Genomic DNA, 25,858 nt, shown 5'->3' with positions numbered 1-25,858 from the left:
CTGGGAGTTTGGCCTAGTGGTAGAGTGGTTGCCTAGCATGCACGAAGATCAGGGCTCATCAATTCCTTGGTACCACATACAGAGAAAAAGCTGGAAGTGGTGCTGTGGCTCAAGTGGTAGAGTTCTAGCCTTGAGAAAGTCCAAGGACAGTGCTCAGGCCCTGAGTTCAAACCCAGGACTGCCAAAAGAAAGAAGAAAAAAAAAATTCTTGATATACATGAGGCTTTATTCTGCTAGGCATTGTTCTAGAAATCTTTCATGCACCTTAAAAATCCAACATATATGTACCCATTTTTTTCCAGGAATGGTGGCCCATGTCTATAATCACAGCTACTCAAAAGGTGGAGACAAGGGGATTGAGGTTTAAGGCCAGCTCAGTCAAAAGTTACGATGCTCTTACTTCAAAAAACAAACAAACAAACAAAACACAACAGATACCATGGAGCAGAGCTACAGGAAGATCCAACATCTGCCAAAGGTACAAAGACTGGGGGAGTGGGGTAGGAAGAGGCTTGGGAATGTGGCTTAGTGGAAGAGTGATTACCTAGCACGTATGGGTTTGAGTCCTCAGTACCACATAAACATAAAAAGCTGGAAGTGGCGCTGGTAAAGCACTAGCCTTGAGTACAGAAAGGCTCAGGGACAGAAAGAAAAGGAAAGAAAAGAAAAGGAAGGAGGGAGAGAGGGAGGGATGGAGGGAAGAGATAAAAGACTAAGGGGCTGGGCGCTGGTGGCTCATGCCTATAATTCTAGCTATTGAGGAGGCTGAAATTTGACGATTGCTGTGTGAAGCCAGCCTGGACATAAAAGTTCCTGAGACTCCTATCTCCAATGAAGTACTAAGAAAAAGGCAGAAGTAGTGCTGTGGCACAAATGATAGAGTGTTAGCCTTGAATAAAAAAAGCTCAGAGCCGGGCGAGGTGGCTCACAACTGTAATTCCTAGCTACTCAGGAGGCTGAGATATCAGGATCAAGGTTCAAAGTCAGCCCGGGCACAAAAGGACCTGAGACTCTTATCTCCAATTAATCTCTAGAAAAAGGGAACTGGGGCTGTGGCTCAAGGGGTAGGGTGGTAGCCTTGAGCTGAAGAGCTCAGGGACAGTGCCCAGGCCAAGTTCAAGCCCCATGCCCACCCTCCCCCCAAAAAAGTCTAGGGAGAGATAGCTCAGGTGGTAGAGTACTTGACAGGCACAAGACCTTGGATTCAAATCCCCTCCCCCTTTCAAAAAAGGAAAAGAAATAGTACTCTTTTCTTTTGATGCCAGTGGAAGGGATGGAACACAGGGCCTGGGTGCTATCTCTGAGCTCTTGCTCAAAGCTAGTGCTCTACCACTTGGGCAGCACCTCCATTTCCAGCGTTTTGGTGACTAACTGGAGGTAAGTCTTATGGGCTTTTCTGCCCAGGCTGGTTTAGAAGGAGAGCCTCACACTTAGTGTCCTGAATAGCCAGTTACAGGCATGAGGCACTAGCACTGGGTCAGTAGTATTTTTTTTTTTAAGCTGGGCAAAAGCACAGAAATTTTAGTATTTTGTGCAAGATTAAACATCCAAGATTAAAGCACAGCCAAGATTCAAATATAATTAGCTGTGTCTAGAATCAAAGTTCTTAACCACCATGTTGTATTTCCTTTCCAGTTCTAGTAAGGTTTATTATTTATACGTTACATATACACCTGTGTAAATGAGATGCACCTTTCATATGTATCAAATATATCACTTATATATAAGGGATTTTACAGGCCAGGAGCTTTATGGCTCACCCCTGCAATCCTAGCTACTCAGGAGGCTGAGATCTGAGGATGGCAGTTCAATGCCAGTTGGGGCAGGAAAGTGTGAAACTCTTGTCTTCATTTAACCAGTAGAAAACCAGAAGTGGCACTGTGCCTCCAACTGGTAGAGCAATAGCCTAGAGCAAAGAAGCTCAGAGACAGCACCTAGGCCCTGAGGTCAATCCCCCATATCTGGGCTCGTGTAGGCAAATGCAAACATATGTCAACACACACTCACAGCACATCACGGTCACACAAAACTATATTGGAAAGAATTTCGTTGCTCAAACACCCAGCGGAGCAGCTGGCCCTGTCAGAACCCTCCACCTTTATCTCTTATAACTTCTCCCCTTGGGAACCACACCAACTCCTGCTGTAATACCCCACTTGACCTCAGAGGGCGCTGTTTAAACCAAGACTGCACTAGGGGCATAAGACTAAGTTTCAGTTTAGGGCTCTAACTATTAATTCCATCTAGGTAGCAATGGCTCAGGATGCCCACAGGCGACGAAAAAAGAAGGAATAAAAGCTCCAGGCACAACACTCAAGGTGCCTGGGCATGCCTTACCCCTCCAGAACTTGCTAATACCATATCTGGAAATGAAACTTTAGTTCACAACGATCCCTGGTGTGTCGGAAGCGGCACAGCCAGTTAGACTTGATGTGGGTCCTCTGAGCCAGGGCGCACACACACAGCGCACTCTTGAGAGTCCGAGACTAACTCCTGAGTTAATCCCCACGCTACTCCTGATATTGAAGATTCTGAGGCATCCTTCTAGAACAGCCCGGAGTCAGGGCTCGTCCAGCACAACCCCCTCTGGGCGGGACAGCGCCAGGTGGTACGCACCTAGCACGAGGATACGGTCCTCGGGCCGCAGCTCCGGTTCTAGAAGGGCACGGAAGGAAGAGAAGTTCCCGAACCACTCGTAGGGGGCAGAATCGGCCGCGCCTCGGTAGCGCTGGTCCCAGTACTGGACTTGACGGTACTCGAAGTTTCGCTCGGGCAACTCCGGCTGAGGCGCAGGAGCCCGAGGAGAGGCCATGCTCCCAGCCGCCCGGGCCCCGTCCAGAGAGCCCAGCTTGAGGGGCCAATCGCTCCGGCGGGAGGCGGGGGGGCGGGGGGCGGGGCCCGGCGTCTCCGCCCATCATCTGCAGTTGCTCAACACAAACACGTGGAACTTCCGTCTTCTGCTCGGCGTTCCTTCGAGAATCCTCCGACTAGGAAAGCCACGTGTCGTCGCCGCGATCTGGGATTCTCCGGCAGTGCTGTCCAATCAGCGCCCGTCCAGACCCACGCTCGTGGTGTCCACCGGACTCACCGGGGCTCCTAGCCACACCCTCTCATGTCTCTGTTTTAATGTTAACAGGATGTCAAATGCCTGGAAACTAATCAAAGGATTTGCTTCTTCCAAACAGGAGAGGGGTGCATGGATGAGGCTGGGTTCTGGGCTGGGAGAGCCGGGGTAATAGGGGGGAGACTTCTGGACCAGCCTTCCGTTTGCCGCTTCTGCCCACCGATGGGGGCACACTGAGAAGTAAAACTTCATCCCTGCTCGTCCGCCGGAGGAGAAAGGTGCGGAAGAAATCATTTCTGAGTGGAGTACGCTGGATTGTGGCGGCTCGAGTTTCCTCCAGGGCGACGCCCCGTGCGGGCGCGGAACCCAAGTGTGGAAGGGCTGGGTTTCCGGAGAGGTCGGCCCACCGGAGCGGCGCACAGCCAAGATGGCGGCTGGGCTGCGGAAACGCGGCCGGGCGGGTTCCGCGGCCCAGCCGGCGGGCATCTGCAGACAATGGCTCCAGCGCGCCTGGCAAGAACGGCGCCTGCTGCTGCAGGAACCGCGCTACACGCTGCTGGTGGCCTCCTGCCTCTGCCTGGCAGAGGTGGGCATCACCTTCTGGGTCATTCACAGGGTGGCATGTGAGTGCGCCGGATGGGACAAGTGGGGAGGGAGGGAGAGCCCAGCCCTAAACCCAAACTGTGTTCGAGACCCAGAACTGAAAACTAGATTCCAGAGCCACTCATTCAGCAGCAGCAGACTCATACTGCTCACCCGATTCCCCAGTCTGCCTGCCAGACTCCCAAGATGGAGCGGCTACTCTATAGACTGGCCGCCTGCTTAGATCCGAAATCCGGCCAGGCTAAAAATGCAAAACTGGAAGTCAGTTCTGTTCCAGAGTTTACTAACTGCTGTTGCTATTTGCCTCTGTGTCTTTGGACACGTCACTTCCCCTCCTAAATCTACTTTTTTATCTATTTAATTATTAGGTCTTGAAAAACCCCAAGCTATAGCTTGGGGGATGGGGGGGGTATCGGTCATGGGCCTTGAACTCGAGGCCTAGGCGCTGTTCCTGAGCTTTTTCACTCAAAGCAGTCGCTCTATCATTTAGAGCCACCTCTGGTTTTCTGATGGCTAATTAAAGATGAGTCTCCAAGGACTTTCCTGCTTAGGCTGAGTATGGACTGTGATCCTTAGATAGCAGCCTCTTTAGTAGCTAGGATTACAGGTGTGAGCCACTAGCACCTGGCCAACTATAACATTTTCTGACCATTTGAGTACAGTAGACATTACTGGGTTGCTCCCTTTCTGTGTCTCTTATGGTTCTTACAGAATGAGATCTATGCAACATGCATTTATCCAGTATTATTTACTTGTTTAACATTGTTAAATAGCAAGGGTACACTGGATCTGAACAAAGATAGCAGTTAGTCTGTAAGTCAGAATGCCATAAAGGACATCAAAGGGCTAGATCCAACCCCTCTAGTACTGCCTAACTGTAATGTTAGCACTCTGGAGGCTAAAACAGAATAGTCTCAGGTTTAATGCCAGACTGAGTTACATATCAAGACCCAGTCTGAGTTACATATCAAGACCCAGTCTCAAATAAATAAATAAATAACCAACTCAACTCACAAGTCACAACTTTTTCCTTAAAAGCTTAGAGACAGTATGCAGGCCCTGAGTTCAAGCCCCAGTACACCCACACATACGCATACACACATCCAGCTGCACACCAGTAGCTCACACCTGTAATCCTAGGTACTCAGGAGACAGAAGATTGAGGTTCACAGTCAGAACCAGGAGTGTGGCCTAGTGATAGAGTTCTTACCTAGCATGCATGAAGCACTGGGTTTGATTCCTCAGTACCACATACACAGAAAAAGAAGTGGAGCTGAGGCTCAAGTGGTAGAGCATCAGCCTTGAGCTAAAAAAGCTCAGAAATAATGCCCAGGCTCTGAGATCATGAACTCAGGGACTGTCGGGGGTGGAGGGAAGACAGCATTGTGGCTAAGAACATGGGCCCCCAACTCCATCCTTCCTAGCTCACTGATCTTTTTTTTTTTTTTTTTTTTTTTTTTTTTTTTGGCCAGTCCTGGGCTTGAGCTCAGGGGCTGAGCACTGTCCTTGGGCTTTCTTCAAGGCTAGTGCTCTACCCTGAGCCACCGCACCATTTCTGGCTTTTTCTATGAATGTGGTACTGAGGAATCAAACCCGGGTCTTCGTGCATGCTAGGCCGGCACTCTACCACTAGGCCAAATTCCCAGCCCCCTCACTGATCTTTATACTCCATCTCCAGAGCCTTAAGGGATCATCAAAGGTGTTTTAATCTGAAATATGATAATGATTTGTAATTAAAAATGCTCTCTGTTGCAGCATAGAAGATACATTTTAGTGAGATGAAAATAACTGTTGGGAGACTAAGTAAGAGGCTCTTGTATTGTTGAGACTAGAGATTTCTGTTAGACCCATATTGAGAATAGTATAGAAGCATGAGCTACTAGTGGTATCTAGAATGAACAGGCAGGACTTGAAGATGGGTGTATTAAAGATCTTACTAAGGTTTGTGATACTATTTATGGAATCCAAGAAGGAGATCAAATTTGAAGTGAGGAGGAAAATCATGCATTCAGTTACACAGCATTGAGCTCTAGGTGCCAGAGAGTGGTAGATAGGCAAATCAGGAGTGGTAATGGAAGAAGCCCTGAGAATGAGCCAGAATACTCAGAAGCATGGGGTCAGGGGCAGACATACTGTGTACTAAGAAGTAACCAGACCATCGTGTCCTCTTCTAGATACGGAGATCGACTGGAAGACCTACATGACCCAGGTGGAAGGTGTCATCAATGGTACATATGACTACATGCAGCTGCAGGGTGACACTGGACCGCTTGTGTGAGTGGGGAGAGGAGATTCAGGAAGGATGTGGGGCTATCTGGGTACTAGGCTAGTTGTTCTGATGCAGATTCATATTCTTTCTCTTTCTAGCTACCCAGCTGGCTTTGTATACATCTTTATGGGGCTATATTATGCCACTGGCCAGGGCACTGACATCCGAATGGCCCAGAACATCTTTGCTCTGCTTTACCTGGCTACCTTGCTGCTTGTTTTCTTAATCTACCACCAGACCAGTAAGGTGAGTCCATGCTGCTAGGACAAGAGGACCCCAGCCTGAGAGGATGGGTGGTGAGGATGGCTCATGTTTAGGGAACTGAGCTCATTTCTCACATGCCCTCTGTGCCCTCCCCTCAGGTACCTCCCTTTGTCTTTTTCTTCATGTGTTGCGCCTCATACCGCGTCCACTCCATTTTTGTGCTGCGACTCTTCAATGACCCAGTGGCCATGGCACTGCTTTTCCTCAGCATCAACCTTTTCCTGGCCCGGCGCTGGAGTTGGGGCTGCTGCTGTTTTAGGTGAACACCCCTTCTTTCTGGCCTCCTCTCTTACTTCCAGCATTTCCATCTCTTCCCCAGTTTTCTGTAGCAGAAGAAATGTCCAGATAACATTGATCACTCAGGCCTTACCAGGCAAGTCTAAGATCTGTTAGGAAGTCCCTGTCCTGCTGGTCCTGACCCACTCTTCTCCACACACATATATCCTGTCCCAATCCCTCTCCCAATTTCCATTTTTAAGTAAGTTGATCCTTGCGTTTCCTAAATGTGTCACCCAGCATGTGTTCATTCAGTCTAGACATAAAAACTTTTTTGTTGTTGGTGGCGGTGGTGGTTGTGGGGCTTCAATTCAGGGCCTGGGTGCCATCTCTTGAGTTCTTTTGCTCAAGGCTACCAAGCACTATACTACTTTGAGCCACAGTGCTATTTCTAGTTTCCTGGTGGTTAATCAGACATGATTCTCACACACTTTCCTGCCTGAGCTGGCTTTGAACCGTGATCCTCAGATCTCAGCCTCCTGAGCCGCTAGGATTGTAGGCATGAGCCACTAGAACCCAGTGTTCTCCCACTTTTTTCTAAGCTACTTTACCTTTTTCCACTAGTTCTGAATGCAGGGCCCAACCTAGAGGAGTTACTGTGGAGATGGTGGGTACATCTTTCCATGGGGTACACGGCCCTGGGGTTGATCTTCATCTCTCCTCTCCCTTGCCCACGCCAGCCTGGCAGTCTCTGTGAAGATGAATGTGCTGCTCTTTGCCCCTGGATTGCTGTTCCTTCTTCTCACTCAGTTTGGCTTCCGTGGTGCCCTCCCCAAGCTGAGCATCTGTGCTGCACTTCAGGTACGCTTCCCTCACCTTCCCTTATGATTAAAGAATACATCTTGTTGGGCCTTCCATCCCATGAGACGTTTTCAAAACCAAGAGATGCTGTTGGAGTTGATTCTGAGCTGGGCTTTAGTTCCATGGCTCTAAAGTAATTAAACCAGCTGACCTCTAAAAGGCTTGCTAGCTCTCCTATGTGTGACCTGGTATTTCTAAACCTTAAAACATTGTTATAAGCTACTTCCTCCGGTCTTTGGTGCCAGCTGGAACCTTTAGGTAGCTGCCAGGATGACTTTTCTGCTGTTCCTGGTTGAAATTAAGGAAGCTTTAGGGCCCTTGCCCTACTTCTGCTCTCTCAGTGATTCGTATAAAGTTTGGGACAAACCTTGACAGCTCTGCTGATGTCACACTCATCTTCAGGTGATGCTGGGACTGCCCTTCCTCCTGAAGAACCCCATTGGCTACCTGTCCCGCTCCTTCGACCTTGGCCGCCAGTTTCTCTTCCGCTGGACAGTGAACTGGCGCTTCCTGCCTGAGACTTTGTTCCTGCATCGTGGCTTCCACCTGGCCCTGTTGGCTGCTCACCTTGCACTGCTCTTGCTGTTTGCCCTGTGCAAATGGCACAGGTGAGAGATTAGTACAATATCATGGGTAGATCTTGGGGAATGGGTGAAAGATCCTTAAGGTATACTTGGGGGAAATATTAATCTCGCAGGGCTAAGTCCTGAGTTTGGCTCAGAATGGGGGCTTGATGAATGTCTGAATGGCTTCTCCCCAGGACAGGGGAAAGTATCCTGTCACTGCTGAAGGATCCCTCCAAAAGGAAGGTCCCACCCCAGCCCCTCACATCCAATCATATCCTTTAAATTATTGCTGGTAAGTCCTGAACTCCCCTGATACAGATGGAGTCCCAGTGCCAGTGACCTTGGGCAGTTGATGGCCTGGGAGGGGCAGGGAGGAAAATCTGTTTATAGAGCTCCTTTCTTCAACAGATACTGCACCAAGTACTTTACATGGTGCAGTCCTCTTTTGTTTTGTTTTTTGTCTGTTGTGGGGCTTGAACACAGGCCCCTGGAGCTGTCCCTGAGCTTTGTTGTGCTCACGGCTAGTACTCTACACTTTGAACCACAAGTTTTTGAGTTGTTAATTGGAGATAAGAGTTTCACAGGGACTTTGCTGCTGAGACTGGCTTTGAACCACAATCCTCAGATCTCAGCCTCCTAAGTAGCTAGGATTACAGACATGAGACACCTGCACCTGGCTTGAAGTACATTTTACTCTTAATTCTAGATATTGAGCTAGCATTATGAAAACTGGTACTGCCTGTACTATCTGCCTGGTACTATCCTAAGCTTTCCATCCCTTCTAACATTTAAAGCTTCTAAAGAGACTCTAAGGTAAGGAGGTATTCTTAATTTTGTAGAAGATACAACTAAAGCTTTAAGAGATTAAGTAATTTGGGGGCAAGGAGTCTAGCCTAGCAGTAGAGTGCTTGCTTAGCAAGCACGAAGCCCTGGTTTCTATTCCCTGGTACCACATACACAGAAAAAAACAGAAATGGTGCTGTGGCTCAAGTGATAGAGCACTAACTTTGACAGTGCCCACGCCCTGAGTTTTCAAGCCCCAGGACTGATGAGAGAGAGAGAGAGAGAGAGAGAGATATTAAGTAATTTGCCAATTTCACAGCTAGTAAAGAATTGACCTAATGAAGGCTATGGCTTCGGTATTACCGTCTCCTTATTAGATTGGAGAACAGGTCCAGAGAGGTGAAGAAACTTACTTGAGGCAGATATGTAGGAATAGTAGAGTCAGAGTACTCTCTGACCCCCAATTTTTTTCCGTTCTGTTTTGGGATCCCCAACCTCAACCCCACCCTTGGCCTTAACCATCATGTACAGATTGTTTCTACCCTCTTCACCTCCAACTTCATCGGCATCTGCTTTAGCCGTTCCCTTCACTACCAGTTCTACGTGTGGTACTTCCATACTCTGCCCTACCTCCTATGGGCCACACCTGCACGCTGGCTCACACACCTGCTCAGGTACTGGCTGGGAAAGCCTGCGGGATGGACAGGGAGGAGGCTGTGGCTAGAGGGGAGGTGGGAGAGGGGGGTATCTAGGCCGTGAGAAGCCAAAGGATTGTAAGCCTTGACCTTGAATAAAACCTAGAGCCTGTTTCTCATCTCCAGGTTGCTGGTGCTGGGACTCATTGAACTTTCCTGGAACACCTACCCATCTACATCCTGCAGCTCTGCTGCCCTGCACATATGCCATGCAGTCATCCTGCTACAACTCTGGCTGGGCCCGCAGTCTCTCCCCAGGAGCAGCCAGCCCAGCAAGAAAGCCCACTGAAGCCCACTCCTTCTCCAGGCCTGGAGGACCTGGGTGTGGCGGACTATGTGCTCTTCCCAATAAATCCTTCCAAGTCTACCTCTGGCAGCCTATGTGGAAGGTAGCAGTCTGGTGCCTAGAGCAGGCTGTGAAGAGTACATACCCAGAAGATGACTCCGGGTCCTAATAGGCACTTTATTGCATAGGCTATGGGGACTGTGGCTCTCTCACCCTTTCAGCCAGGGCTGAAGGAAAGGGAAGAGAGCGCAGGCAGGCACTTTCTGTGGGAGTAAGAAGATTCTGGGGACCGGATGAGAAGCAATGGGGGGTGGGCTGACATCAGCCTATGCAGCTGGTCCTGGTGGCAGTGACATGGATGTGTTTGGGGGGAGGGGTCCCAGCAGCAGGCAGCCTCATACATTGGAAGGGCTGTAGCATAACAGGTGTAGCTGGAGGTTCTGGTCCCAGTGACGGAGCAGAAGGAAGAGCCCTCGAGCAGCTGCTTTAAGGGCTGCCAGGTCAAGCCCATCTGGCAGGTGTTGGGCCTGCAGCCAACCGTCGGCCTTCGCTGCTGTCAGTTCCCACTCGCCAAAAGCAGCCGCGCAGCGATGTTCCAGCCACGCGAGTGCCACAGCTGTGGCCCAAGTGCGGCCCCGTAGATCTGAGTCACCAGGCCTCTCTGTCCCCTCGGAGGCAGTATCTGAACCCCGTCCACTGTCCACCTGGGCTGGACCTTCAGAGCCTGAGCTCGGGGAGCTGCAGGAGGCTGTGGCACTGTCACCCTGGCCCGTACCGGGACCCAGGAGTGCCCAGGGAGATGAGGCCGAGGTTGGGCTGAGGCTGGCTCGGTGGGCAGCGAAAGGTGAGGCACGGCACAGGCGCTCCTGGGGGATGCACACAGCGGCACAGAAGGGGGCGTCCAGGCGGAAGGAGCCGGGTGCTTCCTGCAGCCGCACCTGAGGAGAGAGGAGGTGGGGGGGGGAGAAGCGAGCTGAGATGGCACCCTGGCTCTGGCAACACCACCCTCCACCTCCCGAGTCCTCACCAAGGGCAGGTAGTCGTGGTCACTGCCTTCTCTGTTGCCCTCACTGGCCTGGCCTTGGTGGGGACCACTGGCTCTGCCAGGGTGACCCAGACTGAGTCTGGAGGGAGACCGCAGGGGCAGGTGATGAGGACCTCGGGCAGGAGTCGGGGGCTCTCCAGAAGCCGGTTTGGAGGTGTCATTTCGGTCCAGTTCTCCTGTACCTGGAGGGGAGAGCCTCTATGGAGTCGTGCAGGGAGCCAGGCAGCACCACAGGTTGGGTCAGCCAGCTGTACTGTCCCATCCCCACACGAGCAGTACCTTCAGAGAAGATGGCCATGGGCAGGGCTGCTGCATCTTGCTGGCCCTGAGAGGCAGAGTTGCCTGGGGGCTCAGGCGGTTCTGCAGTAGGAAAGGGGTCAGATTTGTCCAGATGGTAGTCAGAAGAAAGCCACACTGAAAAAGCCAGCCCAGATGGTCCTACCTGAGCTCTGAACCTGCAGGGTCCCAGGCAGCACCTCCCTCGTGATGGCATCCACTGCAACAGGACAGGTGAAGCAGGAAGGGGCAGAGCTGGCCTTGCTTGTCTGAAGGGCTCGGAGCCAGGACCTCCGGGCATGGCCTGTGAATCCAAGGCGTAGCATGCCTTTCATCCTCTACAGAGGCTGCATAGCAAACTAGCATCGCTGCCCTTCCCCCGCCCCTGCAGCTTGTACCCACTGTGTGCATGTGTGTGCTTCTTTTCCAGGCTTGCACCTAAAGGTCTCAAACTCGTGATTACTGGTGCTTTACCACTTGATCTATGCTGCTAGCATTTTGCTGATTAGCTGGAAATGGGAGTTCCACACACTTTTCTGCCCCCAACTGGCTTTGAACCATGTTCTAATCTTAGCCTCCTGAGTCTTGAGGATTATAGGTGTGGTGAGCCACTGATGCCCACACCCTGTTCACCTTTTTGGGTTTTTTGTTGTTGTTGGTGGTGGTGGTCATGGCGGTTGTTTTGTTTTTATCAGTCGTGGGGCTTGAACTCGGCCTGGGCACTATCCCTGAACTCTTCAGCTCAAGGCTACTGTCCTACCTCTTGAGCCACAGCCCCATTTCTGGTTTCCTAAGTGGGATAAGTGAGATAAGTCTCATGGGTCTTTAGTGCCTAGGCTGGCTTTGAAACATGATCCTCAGATCTCACCTCCAGAGTAGCTAGGATTACAGGTGTGAGCTTTGTTCACCTTTGAGCAGAGTAAACTACCTTCTCAGGCTCAGAATTCGCTCAGATTCAACTTTGGCAAGAAGTGGTCAAATTGGACCAAAAAAACTCACAGTGGAGCTAAAACACCCCCCACCCGACCACTCAGAAACTAAATAATCTAGATACCACTCAAACACCCCCAGTATTTATTAGAGGTTAAACTGCTATACTAATGGCCTACCACTTGAGCTATGCCTTGAGCTCCTCTTGATCCTCCTGTCTTCACCTCCTAAATACAAGTAGACATCACTTTTTCTTCCACTCATTTCAGCACTGTCCTACAGAGCTCTGAAGGTATAGAAATGTTCTATAGCCACATGATCCAACACCGTAGTCATTGTGATATGACTAGTGCTACTGGGAAACTTCTTTTCTTTTTGGCCATACTAGAGTTTGAACTCGGGTGAGTTCTGTATTACTTGATTATATTTCATATCTCTAACCATGAACTTAAATACTGATTTTTGTGTGTGTGTATGGCATTGGGGCTAGGTAATTTTTCTACCACTTGGGACACACACACACACACTATTTTTAAGTTTAGTTTATGGTAAAATAGATACTCTTGCTTTTCTTTTTCTTCTTCTGTTTTGTTTTTTGTTGTTGTTTATTTGTTTGTTTTTTTGTCACTGTCCTTGGGCTTTCTCAAGGCTAGTGCCCGATCACTTGAGCCACAGCACCACTTCCAGCTTTTTCTGTGTATGTGGTATGGAGGAATCAAACCCAGGGCTTCGTGCATGCTAGGCAAACACTCTACCACTAGGCCACACTCCTGGCCTTGTTACTATTATTTTTTTTGTAGGTCATGGGGCTTGAACTCTGAGCCTGGGTACTGTCCCTGAGCTCTTCAGTTCAGGGTTAGTGTTCTACCACTTGAGCCACAGCACCACTTCCAGTTTTCTGGTGGTTAATTGGGGATAAGAGTCTCATGGACTTTTGTGCCCAAGCTGGCTTTGAACCGTGATCCCCAGATCTCAGCCTCCTCAGTAGTGAGGATTACAGGCCACTGTGCCTGGCACTCCTGTTAATTTTTTTAAGGTGCATTTCCCTGTGTATTGGAAGCTTGTCAGATATGGGTCTCATGCTTGCAAGAATATATAACTTCATATACTACTTCACTCATTTAACTATTTCATGTTCACTTTTTCTCATTGCCCGGGCTAATGTTTTACCTTGTCAAGGTGATGAACCATCTCAACCCTTTGTGAACAAATTGGAGAGTGATCCTCTGCCCTGGGTCCCTGCTGGACCCACTAGCAACTTACCCCGATCAGCTGTGGTCTCAGCCCCTCCTCGGAGCGCCAGCTGCTCATTGTCCCGGACCACTGAGGCTGCTGTCAGCCGATGGAATGCTTGGTCCCATGCAGGTTCTCTTGCGGGGCTTGATGGAGCCAGTGAGCCATCTCCAGGCCCCCACAGTGTCTCCAGCCCAACACCCACCTCCCAGCACATAAGCTGTTCCCCACATAGGCCCCGGATCACCACATGGCATCGGGGAGCCTGGGGAGGCAGTGGCACTGCTGAAGGGACTGGTTCAGATGACGAAGCTGCGAACAAGAAGGGTGGTTCCATCAACATGTCCCAGTCCATGGGGGCTGGGGAGAGCAGGTTTCCTGGAGAGAGAAGGTGGCAGAGGTGGTGCTCTGGATTCCATCTTCCCTTGGCCTCCTGTGGTGTTAGGGAATCTAGTTTACCAACCAACTCTTACCTGATTCATCCAGGCCCTGACCCAGCTGTTGGCCTGGCTCAGAGCCAGGCCTGTCTGGTATTGCACCCAGAGAAGGAGGCCGAGGTTGTCCAGAGGCTGGATTTGCCCGGCCTGGAGGAGATGAGAGACTTCGGCCAGGCAGCGCTGCTCTGTGCCGACGACCCAGCACCTCAGCACTCAAGGCTCCTGCCTACTTGTGAGATATGGAGCCACTGGTCAAGGAATGCATAGCTTCTGGCCATCTCACATAAAGACACAACTAGCTACCTGCCCTATCTGTCTCTTCTATTGACCACTTAATGTTATTGCTTGATTGTATTTGTGTTTGTCTTCTTTGCTCTCCCAACTTCTAGTTATTGTTCCAGACATGGCTGTTAAGTTCCTGACTCACTCTGACATAGTCATTCTAACTCTGAGCCCCATAATACCATATCCCTATGCTCATCACTGATGGCATTATGTCATAGTTTACCCATCTATCATTCTGGCTAGACTGATAGTAAACATTGCACAATGTCGGCCACCCAATGGGTGGTAAATAAATATGTGCTGGATAGACAGTAGATGGATGTGGAATGAATCTCACCTTGAAGGAAGCTGGTGGGGGTGCAGGCAGGGGGCAGGAGCGAGAACCTGCAGGTTCTACCCAGGCCAAGCTGCGGCAGCCCTGCTGAGAAGGGGGATCCAAAGGAAAACTACCCTCTGGAGAGCCAGGGCCTTGGGAACCTGGGGACTCGCTGCTGCCAGTGGAGCCTGGGCCTGGCTCTGGGCTGGCAGAGCAGTGGGTGAGCACATACTGCTCCCGGATGTACGATGACTGGAAGATGCGCCGCCATATGGCTGTGTCAGAGGAGGGATTGGGTCCAGGGTCTGTGGCTGGGTCCGTGAGAGCATCAGTACCTGCTGGGAGGCACAGAATGGGTCCCAGCCCTGGCCAACCCTTTCTACTGCCTTCTCCAATGATACACACACACACACACACACACACACACACACACACACACATATATATATATATATATATATATATATATATATATATATATATATATATATATATATATATATGCCGGGGCACTCACTATGCTCTGAGTCCCTCACAGCCCACGGGCTGGATAAGTCTGCAGACATAGTGCCTGTTCCCAGTGGCTCTGAGGTGCTGGTGGGATCAGTTCCAGGGCTGGTGGCAGATGGTGCCTCCTCTGGGGATGGGAACACAGAGCCACCCAAGCTTTGCCAATCAGCCTCTTGGCCCTAGAGAGAACGGCGGTAGAGGAAAAATTGATTATAGCTCTCCACTGCCTCTTTCAAGCAAGATTTTAAGATGACTCACAGTAAGTGGTAATAAAACTAATAAGCCAGAAGTGAAAGATCAGTACTAAGAAGGAACAAATATTCAACCATAGAGTTGATAGAAATGCTGGGGGACGTTCACTTTAGGTTTGGACCTGGTCTTCCTGGAAGCCAGGCAGAGTCCCATCATCTATTCTATTATATAGCTCTCATAATCAAAAAGGTATAAGTGCTGGGTATGGTGGCTCACGCCTGTAATCCTAGCTACTCAGGAGGCTGAGAACTGAAGATCCTGGTTCAAAGCTACCCCGGGCACTAAAGAATATGAGACTCTTATCTCCAATTAGTCACTAGAAAATGGGAAGTAGGGCTGTGGCTCCAGGGGTAGGGTGGTAGCCTTGAGCTGAAGAGTTCAGGGACAGTGCCCAGGCCCAGAGTTCAAGCCCCATGACCAAAAAAAAAAAAGTATAAGCATGTTTAGTTCACCTAGGATTGTATAGCTTTTGTAAATTATAAATACTATTAACTACTATTTCTCAAGCTTCTACAACTCACTGGAAAGGTTCATGAGAGGGCATATCTTAGAGGTTCCAGGGTGATCTCTGTGGGACCCTAGGATAATAAGGGCACTGAGCATAGACATGGGAAGGGAGGAAGAACTATAAGCCACCCAGACCCACCTACTGCAACCCAGACCAGCCTACCCTTGGAGGGCGGGGCCGAAAGCCATCCACCCTGAAGAGGGAGCAGTAACCGAGCAGCTGGTCCCCAGGGTAGAGTGCTGGTATCTCTCGGGGTGTCAGCAGCGCCTCTACAGAATCAGGCACAAACCAGTCCACAGAGATGTCGCTCAAAGCTGGTTCCAGTGCCTTCCGAAGAGCCTGCACCAGCTGTGGAGAGTGGCCAGAGGAGGAGCAGGAGAAGGATGGGCAGAACAGACAGGCTGTCCTTGCCCTGATGCCCTCTACTCTGCCCTGGACTTAAGGAAAACAGGGTCAGGAGAAGGAAAGAGTAGTTAGCACTAGAATGAGACTGAGGGCTAAGTCATCAGGCTTGGTCTATCTCCTGGCCTTATCTTTGCCACCTAGAGGTGAAACTTGGGGATGTGGCTTGGTAAGATTTGGGAGATGGACAGAGGTTGTGTCCACTTACTTTTGGCCTTCAGCAGACCTCAACTCCACCCCATACTTCCCAAATAGCACCAACAGTTCTTCCTTTGGTTGGGATTTCAGGAAGAGAAGTAGGGAGAAGTCTTGGTGGGCATGCGAGAGGCTCCCAAAGCCTCTGATGGGCTCTGTTTCAGGTCTAATGTGTAACATGGAAGAACTTCCAGTAGAGAACAAGACTCAGGCTCAAACTTACCATGGGTTGCAGCCTGTCCCCAGTCCTCAGGAAGAAGGCCTGGCCCCTGCTGAGGGCAGACAGACCTTGAAGCAGCTGGTGGCAGGTAGCCCCCAGCCCAAATGAGAAACACCTGACAAAGAAGAAAAGCAGCTGCCTTTCTGAAGTCTCTTGAAGGAAAGAGCCAATTTTAGCCAGCTGGCCCTGACCCAGTCCATACCTGGCTGCTCCCCGGTGCCACCTCATGAGCTCCAGGGCTTGTTGGGTGGTAGCAGCCCCAGGTGAGGCAGCAGTGAGCAGGAATAGCTGCCGAGGGTAGGCCCTGTGCTGGGGTTGCCCCAAAGCCCAGTCCAGTGCAGCAAGCACATCTGGAGGACCATTCACTGCCTGTAAGGTCTCGATGCTCTCACATATCAGCTGCACAGTGTCCTGGAGGCAGAAGGCTCAGCTATACCCAGCTGGACTGAAGCATCTCCCTGAGGGTCCCACCCCCACCCCCAAGCCCACACTCACATCACTGCAAGGCCGGCTCTCTGGAAAGAGTGGTTGCACCAATGTCCCAAACATGGCCAGGTTGACAAGCGTCTGAGATGGAAGGGACTTCACAGCCAAAACCAGAGCATCCTAAGAAGGTTCAGGGGCCAGGGAAGGCAGCATAAGATGGATTCGGGTAGAAAGCACTTGCCTTTCCCAGGCCATGATTAAACTGGGAGAGGCCCTGTGCAGGGGAGAAAGACTGGACACATTTTCACTCTTGGAAGAATGAAGAAGCCTGTGTGTGTGTGTGTGTGTGTGTGTGTGCGCGCGCGCGCGTGCGCGCACGCACCTGCGTGTGTGCGTAAGCCTGAGTCTCTGTGACTAGCTTGAAGAGTGTGACTTTTTAAAAAATTATTATCGGGCCCGGAGTTTGGCCTAGTGGTAGAGTGCTTGCCTAGAATGCACGAAGACCCGGGTTCGATTCCTTGGTACCACATACATAGAAAAAAGCTAGAAGTGGTGCTGAGGCTCAAATGGTACAGCTGAAGCCTTGAGAAAGTCCAAGGACAGAGCTCAGGCCCTGAACTCAAGCCCAGGACTGGAAAAAAAATATTATCTACCTCATTGTTATTATAAAAGTGACGTACAGAGGGATTACAATTACATGAGGTAATCAGGTAATCAGGTAATGAGTACATTTCCTTTTGTGCAGTGTCTTCCCTTCCCTCACTCTTTCCCAGAGTGTGCCTTTTGGACTCTACAGAGGCACGGGTTATGTGTGATTATGAGGGAAGTTGTGTGTGTGTGTGTGTGTGTGTGTGTGTGTGTGTGTGAATGTTGGAGGTGGGGAACCACCTGAGTAATTGTCTTCTGGTTCGTCTGGAAGCTGGTATGTTAAGGGGCAAGGTGACTTTTGGTTTGGGCCACTACCCCAGCCCCCCAAGTCTGCTCTCACTCATGTCCAGGGCTGTCCCACACCCAGCCCCACAGGCCTTGTGTGCCGCGCTGCTGCCATCCAGCAGGAAGAGGAGTTCCCGCGTGGCTGTGGCCAGGTGGCCAGGCCTGGAGCTTAAGTCTGGACAGAAGCTCAGCACCAGCACAGGGTTCAACAGGATATCCTTGTGAAAGCGTCGCTGCAGGAACCACACCTGAGTGCAGGAGCCCTGAGTTAACTGGGGTCAGACTGGGTGCCGCTGTGTCCAGGCTGGGCAGTGGGATCTATTCTTTGGGGTCTTTTCCTAACTGATCACCCAGAGGGGGCTCTTTTTGTAGTGGTCTGAATGAAGGCATTTGGCTGTAGTCAGTCCTGGCCTTCATTCTCAGCTGTATCCCCGAGGGTCTCACTTGGGCCTTTCTACAATACTAATCTGCCCTATGAGACTTACTGAGAAGAGGCCCCTGCCCACCTGCACCTGAGCACCGAGGTCAGGTCAAGAGCCCATAGCCAACCTGCCGGTCTCCATCACTGTCCCTCCGCTGCAGTCTCTGGAAGTCCCGGCGGGCTCTCACCCTGGCCTCATATTCTGCTGAGCTCAGGCTGCCAGCCTCCAGCATCAAGTGTGGCTGATGGGGCTCTGAGAAAACAGCTCTGTCAGAGGAATCCCAGCCTCTGGGTCCCAACTAATCACACCCTCTGTCCCTTCTCTCTGTTTCCCTGTTAGAAGTGTTTAGGGTCTCCTAGCAGTTATACCATGCCTCCAGCCTTTTAACTTTAGTTTGGTTTTCAGATAAGATTTTGTACATTAAAAAAAAATTTTTTTTTCTGCCAATCCTGGGCTTGAGCTCAGGGCCTGAGCACTGTCCTTGGACTTTCTCAAGGCTAGAGCTCTACCACTTGAGCCTCAGCACCACTTCTGGCTTTTTTTCTATGTATGTGGTACTGAGGAATCGAACCCAGGTCTTTGTGCATGCTAGACAAGCACTCTACCACTAGGCCAAACTCCCGGCCCCAAGATTTTGTATTTTGTACATTTCCCCCCCCTTTTTTTTTGTGCTTGTTAGGGCTTGGACTCGTGGTCGGGGTGCTGTTCCTTAGCCTTTGCACTCAAGCCTAGTACTCTACTACTTTGAGCTACCATTCTGTTGAGGATTTTAGTGGTTAATTGAAGGTAAGACTCTTGTAGACTTCCATGCTGAGGCTGATCCTCACATGTCAGCCTCCTGAGCAGCTATAATTATAAACTGGCACTCAGCTGGATTTTGCACTTTTGTCTCCAGTGTCCTCCATCCTGGTAGCTGGGATTGATTACAGGTGTGCTCTGTCATACTTTGCTGGCCCCAATCCCTCTGTCTACAGAGGACCCTACAGGTTCAGCCTCCGTGTACTACAGGGTTGACCCACATCCATCTCCATGGAGGCCCAGAATCTGTACTCGAGTGGGCCTGTTTGTGTGCCTCAGTTACTCACCACTGGGGTACAGCAGGATCTCCAACACTCGGTCACATCGGTGGCACTCTGCCAGTGTGACACAGATGGTAGTTGCCGAGCTGGCATGAGGGGGAGCATCTGCTCGCAGGGCATGAGAGGGGCTCTCCAGGCCTGAAGGACAAGGATGGGGATGTTTACTCCACCCAAACTAAGAACGTCGGACCAGCACTAAAAACAGCAACATCACCTGCTTTCCCTGATGTCAAAGGCTACAGAAAGGGGCCATGGATGATGCATGTCAGCTCTGAATCTGGTCTATAGGGTCAGGTGAACAAAGGAGGAAGTGTCTGCTTTCAAGGACTGGGATGTGAGGTTCCCAGCACTGTATCAGCCAATCAGCATCCTCCCCAACCTCTCGCATGAAGATAATCCAATTCATCACTAGAACTGGTCCCAGCATAAGTATTTCTCTTGTCATTACTGGGACATAAACCATGTAATATTGGCATGAGGGTGGGGGTGCGGGCATGGCTAAGGGACAGTATGGCTGTTAGATTTGAAGTGTCTAAGACTTGGGTCCTTATCTTCCCTTTGTCCTCTGGTCCTCTCATCCCTGAGTGTTGAATTCTTTCCCAGTCTACTACACTGGGAGAGGTAGGTCAGGCCAGGCTAGATGCACCCACCTGCCAGCAGGCATGGGCCGGTCACCAGCATCTCAAAGGAGAAGGTATATGGGGCAGGGCAGCGGGCAGGGCCTGAGAACACATCTGGAGGGGCTGCTGGCTCCTCCCAGGCCAGCCCCTCCTCCTGAGGGCTGCCTACCCGGAAGCAGCTGGTGGGGCTGGAAGGGAGCATGAGGAGGGTCACCAGGCCACCACCATGACCCCTAACCCCTCTGGCTGACTGGCCTCCACCCTTCCTCACCCTGTCCATCCCCCAGGGCATCTTCCCAAAGCCCCCTCACCCGCACTAGACCCAGAGAAGCCGAGGGAGGGACGAAGAGAATCACCATAGGCCCAACCTGTCGTCACAGAGCCCCGGAGGCCTGGGGGGCCCTGGAGGGCCTGGTGGGGCCAGTGGAGTAAGCACAGTGGGCAGAGCCACCCGCAATACCCCATCAGGCCTGGAGGGCAGCTCCTGACTGCTGCACAGGGTCACTGTCATGGTGCCAGCTGCAGCAATAAGGCCGGTGGGCAGCACCAGTGTGGACCGGGCCTGGGCCAGATCCAAGACAAGATGACCTATGATGAGTGAGAAAAGAGGTCAGAGGGGTTGGAAACAGAAAGGCTTGAGAAACATAGAGATGAGTAAGAAAGCCTGGGCAAGTGGGACTTTGCATGGCTGGCAGGACATTGGCTAAGACGTTGGTGATGCAAGATGGGGATATAAGGCAGATGGTGGTGGGAAAGGCAGGTTAGTTTTAGAGGTTCTGGCTGTGTTCATGCAAGGGCACAGTGACATCATGGCTATAGGAAGACTGAAGAGAAGGGTGTATATCCCTTCTCAAATGCTCTGCCTTTCTCCCTGCCTGCCTCTCTTCTATCTTGGAACCCCACTGTCCTCAAGGACTCTCCCGCACAGGTTGATACCTCCCTCTGGCCTGGGTTCCACTGTGCTCGCAAATTCCCTGCTCATGACTGGCCAGCAACTCCCAGTGACCACTAGGGTGGCTCCAAAGGTTGGTAACTCAGAGAGGCCTGGGTACCAATCTTCTTGGAAACAGGCTAGAGGACATAAAACTGCATATGTGTACACACACACACACACACACACACACACACACACACACACATTTTATTTACAATAAAGGTTTACTTAAGGATTGGTCAGGTCAGTAGCCACCACTGCTGCTTTATTACCTGTGGAATCGGGGGTCCCAGACCACCTTTACTGACCCATCTTACCTTATTTCCTCACAAAACTCATCTGCTTATCCTCTGAGGAAACTTGCTGAATAAATGAAGGTAGAGGGGAGAGTGGAAGGTAAAGGGCAAGGAAAGAAGGAAACAAAGAGGCTTCCACCCCAGCCAATGGAGGCCTGACGCAGCAGGAGACTGTCTCAGTTCTGTGATTGTTAATTGTGTCCTTAGACAATCAATTCTCTTAGGAGCCTTAGTTTCCTTCTCCACAAAGTGGGAATCATACTAATTCTACCTCAATATATGAGAATGAAGATATATAAGATAAGGTTTGCAACACACCCAACATAAAAGTGGCTGTTGCTAATAAAAGGAAAAGAAATGGGGACAGGAGTTAGGCTTAGTGGTAGAGTGCTTGCCTAGCATGCAAGAAGACCTGGGTTTGAGTCTTCGGTGCCACATATGTAGAAAAAAAGCCAGTGCTGTGACTCAAGTGGTAGAGCTCTAGCCTTGAGAAAGCCCAAGGACAGTGCTCAGGCCCTCAGTTCAAGGCAAAAAAAGAAAAGAAACAACATACAACATTTTTCTCTCCTGGATTCAAATGAGGCTTCTCCCACTGCCTGAGCTTTGCAAAGTACACATTACTATGAATGTGAAGTACTGCACTACCACTAGCTACACTTACAAACCTTTGCTCACACCATCACCTCTGCTTTTTCACTTCACCTAATCCTACCTTCCTTTCACTTAAATTTTGGCCCCCCCTCCCTCCTTGGAAACATTCTTGGAGCCTGAGCCCAGAATTCATTTTTGCTTCTAATCAACCACCTTCTAGGCTTAATTCAGTTTTTGACACCATTAGATTCTGTCCTCTTAGAGGGATGTTAAGTCCCATGGGCAAAAGTCAAATGAATAGATGGATGAGTAAAAGCACAAAGCGCAAACAGCAGACTCAAGCATAGAACTGGACTTCTTTTTATCTTCTCCCCCAGCATTCCCTGGACCCTGAGTCAGGTTCTGTGTGACATGCTGGGACAAAAAAAAAAATCCAGTTGTAAGCTTAGGAGCAAATGCTTTGGGGGAGACAGACATGCAGACCCATGACAATTATTCCTCTTAGTAAGTGCTGTAATTTGGTGCCCCCAAATGCTAGGAAAGCAAGGGAAGTGTGTAATCAATTGTTTGTGGAGGAGTAAGGGACAGTTTCCCAAGGAGCAGGTGACATTTGAGTGGATCCTAAAGAGTGAATGCAAACAGGCTTGTAATCCTTGCTACTTAGGAGGCTGAAATATGAGGATCACAGTTTAAAGTCAACCTGACAATAGAAAAGTCTGTGACACTCTTATTTTAACCATCAAAAAGCCAAAAGTGGAGCTGTGTGTGTGGCTGAAGTGGTACAGTGCCAGCCTTAAACAAAAAGAGCTCAAGTAGAGAGCCCCAGCCCTCAGTTCAAGCCCCAGTAGTAGTGCCCACCCACCCACCAAAAGTACTAGTGTTACACCATGGGAAAACAGAGCAGGGAGCTAGTGTACAGGGACCTATTGTTGAGGCGCTGTGTGTGTGTGTGTGTGTGTGTGTGTGTGTGCCGCTCGCGCACGCCCCACCCAGGAGAGTCTACCGTGGCTTAGGCGGTGAGGGCCGGGTGGTGCCCTGACAAGTTTGTGTACTGCTTGCTGTCTGTCTCCCTGGCTGGGAACTTCTGGCCAGGTGCCAGGCCACGACAATTGGGATGAATCAATGAATGAAAAGAAACAGGAAAAAAAAAAAACTGTGCCCAGAGGGAAGGAGGCAGGGCGGGCCGTGCGGGGCGGCGCGGGCGCGGGGGCCCGGGACTCACCCTGCGCGCAGCGGCGGGGCGTCGAGGTCCCCAGCGCGGGGCCCAGGGCGCGACAGCAGGCAGCCTGCGAGCGGCGCCGGCTCTGCAGCTGGAAGGAGACGCGCCGTCCAGCGGCCTCGGCCTCGAAGCCCGACACTACCTCGGCCTCGGCCAGCGGGTACACGAACACGCCTGCGGGGAGGGGCGGGCACAAGGCGGCGTCGAAGGGCGCCCGGTCCCGGCTGTGCCCTCCCCACGCGCGCGCCAGGCCTCACCGTCCACGGGCTGCGGCTGCGGGTTGCGGTAGGTGAGCCTGGCCCGCAGGCTGAGGCAGGGTCCGTTGGCGCAGGCCCGGACCCAGGAGTCGGTGAGGGGCAGAGGCGTCCAGCTAGAGGGGCAGTAGAGGCCGGGCATGGTGCCAGGAGGCCGGGCCTGCGGGGCCAGGGGCTTGGTGAGCAGAAGTGCAGGGCAGATCGGAGCGCCCACCCCGTACGCCCGAAAACCACTTTCCAGATGCTAACTCGGGCGGGCACTGGCTCACGGGCCGGCGGAGGTCGCCAGGCTGAGCCCGGGGCTTCCACCAGGCCGACAGGTGGCGAGGGGAGATTAAAAAAGGAGGTGCAGGGGTTGCGAGCTGGGCATCCTCGCCCGTTACCTGGGAAGCCGGGGCGGAGCGCAGCGCCGGGCAGCTGGGGACCCGGCAGGCGGAGGGTTAATGATTAACGGCGCCCGGGCGCCCCGCAGCCCCGCCGCCAGCTCCTCCGGGGGCGGAGGGGGTTACAGCTGTTCCCTCTCCCGCTCCCGGGCCTCCCCGCCACCCTCGTACCTGCCGCCCCCCCCTCCCGCCCCGGGGCTCCCCGCGGCTGCCAGCTGTCGGAAGTGGCCCTGGGTGGGGAGCAAAGGTGTGAAAGGCCAGCGCCATCCCGGGCGCCCCCAACCCGGCCGGGGACCGCGAGGGCGCAGTGAGACGCGGATCCGAACTGGTGCAGCCTTCTTTCTCTCTCGGCTACCTAATCTGACCCAACCGCTGAGAGGGATGCAGACCCGGGTGGAGAGGTCGGGGTAGAAAGAACGAGAGAGAGGCAAGGAGAGGGGCCGCGGGGGCGGGGAGGGGAGGCCGGCAGAGACTTCGCGGCGGGGGAGTCTGTGCGACCGGCCCCGCACATCTCTTCCGCCCAGCGGGCAGGGGGCTGCCGCGGCCGCCGCCGTCTCCACCCGGGATGCTGCGGGCGAGCCGGGCTCGCGCCCCTCCCTGCGGCCAGCCCCAGCCTCACCGTCGCCGCTCCGCCGAGTTCCGGGCGTGGAGACTGGACGAAGGCGGGTGATGCGGTCCCTCCGCTCCGGGCACCTGCGGGGCGCGGGATGCTGTGAACCGGGGCCGGGGCGCCAGCCGTGCCGAGGGTGATCCCGCCCCTGTTCCGAGAGGCCGCCCCTCCAGTCCGCCCGGGCCACGCCCGCCGCTGCGGTGGGGCCGGCGCTCCCCTTCTCCGCGCGCGGTCCCGCCTCCGCGCACGCCCCGGCCGCCCGGGCCGGCGGGACGCCGCAGTGCAGGGACCGCGGCCCGGCCGCCGCACAGCCCCACCCGCGCGGCTGGAGGCCTCCGAGGCCCCACCCCTCTCACGCTCCGGGGAAGAAGGCGTCCCGCGGCCGAGCCGCAGCAGACCACAGGCGTCCCACCGGGGTGCCCGGCCCGCCTCGACCCCCCCTCCTCCTCCGCCAAACCCAGCGCCTCACCACCAAAGACCCTTCCCACAAGAAGCCAGCCTGTTTTTGTTTTTATTTTCAAAGTTGCCCCTTAATAACTGAGGATACCCCCCCTTTCCCTGTAGGTGTCTCCAGGTCTTGTGACTGCTCCTAAAGGCTCCCCATCTCCGCAGCGGTTTCCTCTCGCCTGGAGGCAGCCTGCCCTGCCACCACTGCAGTGCCATCCCCTGCCTGAGCTGGCAGAGGTGGAGGCTGGCTCCACCAGGGCCATAGCCTCTGGTTTCTGGCTTGCTGTGGTCCTTAAGGTGAGATTCCATTCCTTTAGGACTTCAGACTTCTGCCACTGATGGGACGGTGACAGCCCTTCAGCTTTTCAAGAGAAAGCATCCATGCTTACACAACACGTCCCTTGTGTTAGCAGAATTTTCATGTGTTTGACAATGTGCCGCTGCAAAAAAAAAAAAAAAAAAAAAAAAAAAAGTCTTAACAACAGAATCTCCCTCAGCATAATTATTGTAAGGTAATTTAAAACAAATGTTTAAGAAAGATTGAGAACGTCGTAAGACCTCTCGGAGGACCCCGGTGAGTCTGAGGACCCTGGGAAGCCAGAGGTGAGTATGTTTGGGGACCACCCCAGCAAGCCTTCTTACAGATGCCCCATTCATATTCTGCTGTGTGTGTGTGTGTGTGTGTGTGTGTGTGGTGGGGGAGGTTGGTGATGAATGCAGCCAGTACAGAGTGGACTCTCTCCTACCGGTTAATTCCTCCCTCTGATCCCAATCACCTTCACCACACTGGCCTCAGGGGATCCCTTGCCTCCTTGAGCACCTGAGCCCTCAATCTCACCCGGGTCCCTCCCTTGCTCAACCACTTAGTGCCACAGAGATAGAGACAGCTTGGCCTTTTCCCAGGAAACTCCAGTGTGGAAAAGCACAAAAATGATGATAGAACATAGACACTGTCTGTGACCACATAGACACGATCACACCAATGGAGTCCATAGGGAGCTACAGCTGACTCCAGCTCTGTTTCCATACTGCCTGTGCCACAAGTCCAGCAGCTTGTTCCTTCCTTTCTGGCTGCACTACCACCCAGCCTCAACACAGAGGAGTAGCCTGGGCCGGGAGTTTGGCCTAGTGGTAGAGTGCTTGCCTAGCATGCAGGAAGCTGGGGTTCAATTCCTTGGTACCATGTATATAGAAAAAGCCAGAAATGGTTCCTTGGCTCAAATGGTAGAGCTCTTGCCTTGAGAAAGCCCAAGGACAGCACTCAGGCCCCTGGCCAAAAAAAAAAAAAGGAAGAAAGGAAGGAAGGAAGGGAGGGAGAAAGAAAGAAAGAAAAAAAGAAAGAAAGAAAGAAAGAAAGAAAGAAAGAAAGAAAGGAAGAAAGAAAGAAAGAAAGAAATGGCTGATGGCTCCCCAAGACAATCTAGGCCC

The 25,858-nt window shown here is 52.1% G+C and overlaps 3 protein-coding genes across 7 annotated transcripts in view; 1 reads left to right on the top strand and 2 right to left on the bottom strand.

Annotated features, from left to right (window-relative positions):
* Ece2 (endothelin converting enzyme 2) overlaps positions 1 to 2,822 on the bottom strand; it is a 53,165-nt gene extending 50,343 nt beyond the window's left edge. For both annotated transcript variants that reach the window (XM_090343078.1, XM_090343073.1), the window contains exon 1: positions 2,617 to 2,822. In XM_090343078.1, the coding sequence (XP_090199204.1) occupies positions 2,617 to 2,812 (196 nt within the window). In that variant the 5' untranslated portion in view covers positions 2,813 to 2,822. The remainder of the gene's footprint in view (positions 1 to 2,616) is intronic.
* Positions 324 to 9,688, top strand: Alg3 (ALG3 alpha-1,3- mannosyltransferase). 4 transcript variants are annotated; one of them, XM_090343090.1, is made up of 9 exons: positions 324 to 478; positions 5,842 to 5,941; positions 6,035 to 6,182; positions 6,299 to 6,459; positions 7,157 to 7,277; positions 7,680 to 7,885; positions 8,038 to 8,115; positions 9,157 to 9,300; positions 9,448 to 9,688. In XM_090343090.1, the coding sequence occupies exons 1-9, from the start codon at positions 391 to 393 to the stop codon at positions 9,608 to 9,610; spliced, it is 1,209 nt and encodes a 402-aa protein (XP_090199216.1). In that variant the 5' UTR covers positions 324 to 390; the 3' UTR covers positions 9,611 to 9,688. The 4 variants fall into 4 exon arrangements, with proteins under 4 accessions (XP_090199216.1, XP_090199222.1, XP_090199209.1 ...); XM_090343096.1 differs by lacking the exon at positions 324 to 478 and adding an exon at positions 3,004 to 3,342; XM_090343083.1 differs by lacking the exon at positions 324 to 478 and adding an exon at positions 3,356 to 3,687.
* A 96-nt stretch (positions 9,689 to 9,784) lies between these two features.
* On the bottom strand, positions 9,785 to 24,063 carry Vwa5b2 (von Willebrand factor A domain containing 5B2). Its single transcript, XM_090331574.1, has 20 exons — positions 23,993 to 24,063; positions 22,994 to 23,150; positions 22,740 to 22,910; positions 20,065 to 20,284; positions 19,727 to 19,884; positions 19,083 to 19,214; positions 18,125 to 18,249; positions 17,668 to 17,823; positions 16,712 to 16,822; positions 16,419 to 16,627; positions 16,220 to 16,331; positions 15,562 to 15,747; positions 14,647 to 14,818; positions 14,151 to 14,464; positions 13,565 to 13,754; positions 13,122 to 13,469; positions 11,095 to 11,232; positions 10,921 to 11,012; positions 10,635 to 10,850; positions 9,785 to 10,545 (listed from the first exon to the last, which is right to left on the bottom strand). The coding sequence occupies exons 2-20, from the start codon at positions 23,130 to 23,132 to the stop codon at positions 10,003 to 10,005; spliced, it is 3,732 nt and encodes a 1,243-aa protein (XP_090187700.1). The 5' UTR covers positions 23,133 to 23,150; positions 23,993 to 24,063; the 3' UTR covers positions 9,785 to 10,002.
* Between the last annotated feature and the right edge of the window lie 1,795 nt (positions 24,064 to 25,858).

The sequence above is a fragment of the Megascapheus bottae genome, chromosome 1 (assembly GCF_031878675.1).
Source record: "Megascapheus bottae isolate mThoBot1 chromosome 1, mThoBot2.hap1, whole genome shotgun sequence".
NCBI lineage: Eukaryota > Metazoa > Chordata > Mammalia > Rodentia > Geomyidae > Megascapheus > Megascapheus bottae.
Note: the sequence above shows the minus strand (reverse complement) of the source record. Positions and strands in the feature narration are given on the sequence as shown.

What these genes read in the sequence shown, in the direction of transcription:
- Alg3 (XM_090343083.1), top strand. Translation starts at nt 3,492, where the DNA reads ATGGCGGCTGGGCTGCGGAAACGCGGCCGGGCGGGTTCCGCGGCCCAG. An exon ending in GGTGACACTGGACCGCTTGT is followed by an intron (nt 5,942 to 6,034) that starts GTGAGTGGGGAG and finishes TTCTCTTTCTAG; the next exon opens with CTACCCAGCTGGCTTTGTAT. An exon ending in GCCCTGTGCAAATGGCACAG is followed by an intron (nt 7,886 to 8,037) that starts GTGAGAGATTAG and finishes GCTTCTCCCCAG; the next exon opens with GACAGGGGAAAGTATCCTGT.
- Vwa5b2 (XM_090331574.1), bottom strand. Translation starts at nt 23,132, where the DNA reads ATGCCCGGCCTCTACTGCCCCTCTAGCTGGACGCCTCTGCCCCTCACC. An exon ending in GCAGCAGCGCGGCACACAAG is followed by an intron (nt 16,823 to 17,667) that starts GCCTGTGGGGCT and finishes GAACCTTCTTAG; the next exon opens with GATGCTCTGGTTTTGGCTGT. An exon ending in AGAGCCGGCCTTGCAGTGAT is followed by an intron (nt 16,628 to 16,711) that starts GTGAGTGTGGGC and finishes TTCTGCCTCCAG; the next exon opens with GACACTGTGCAGCTGATATG.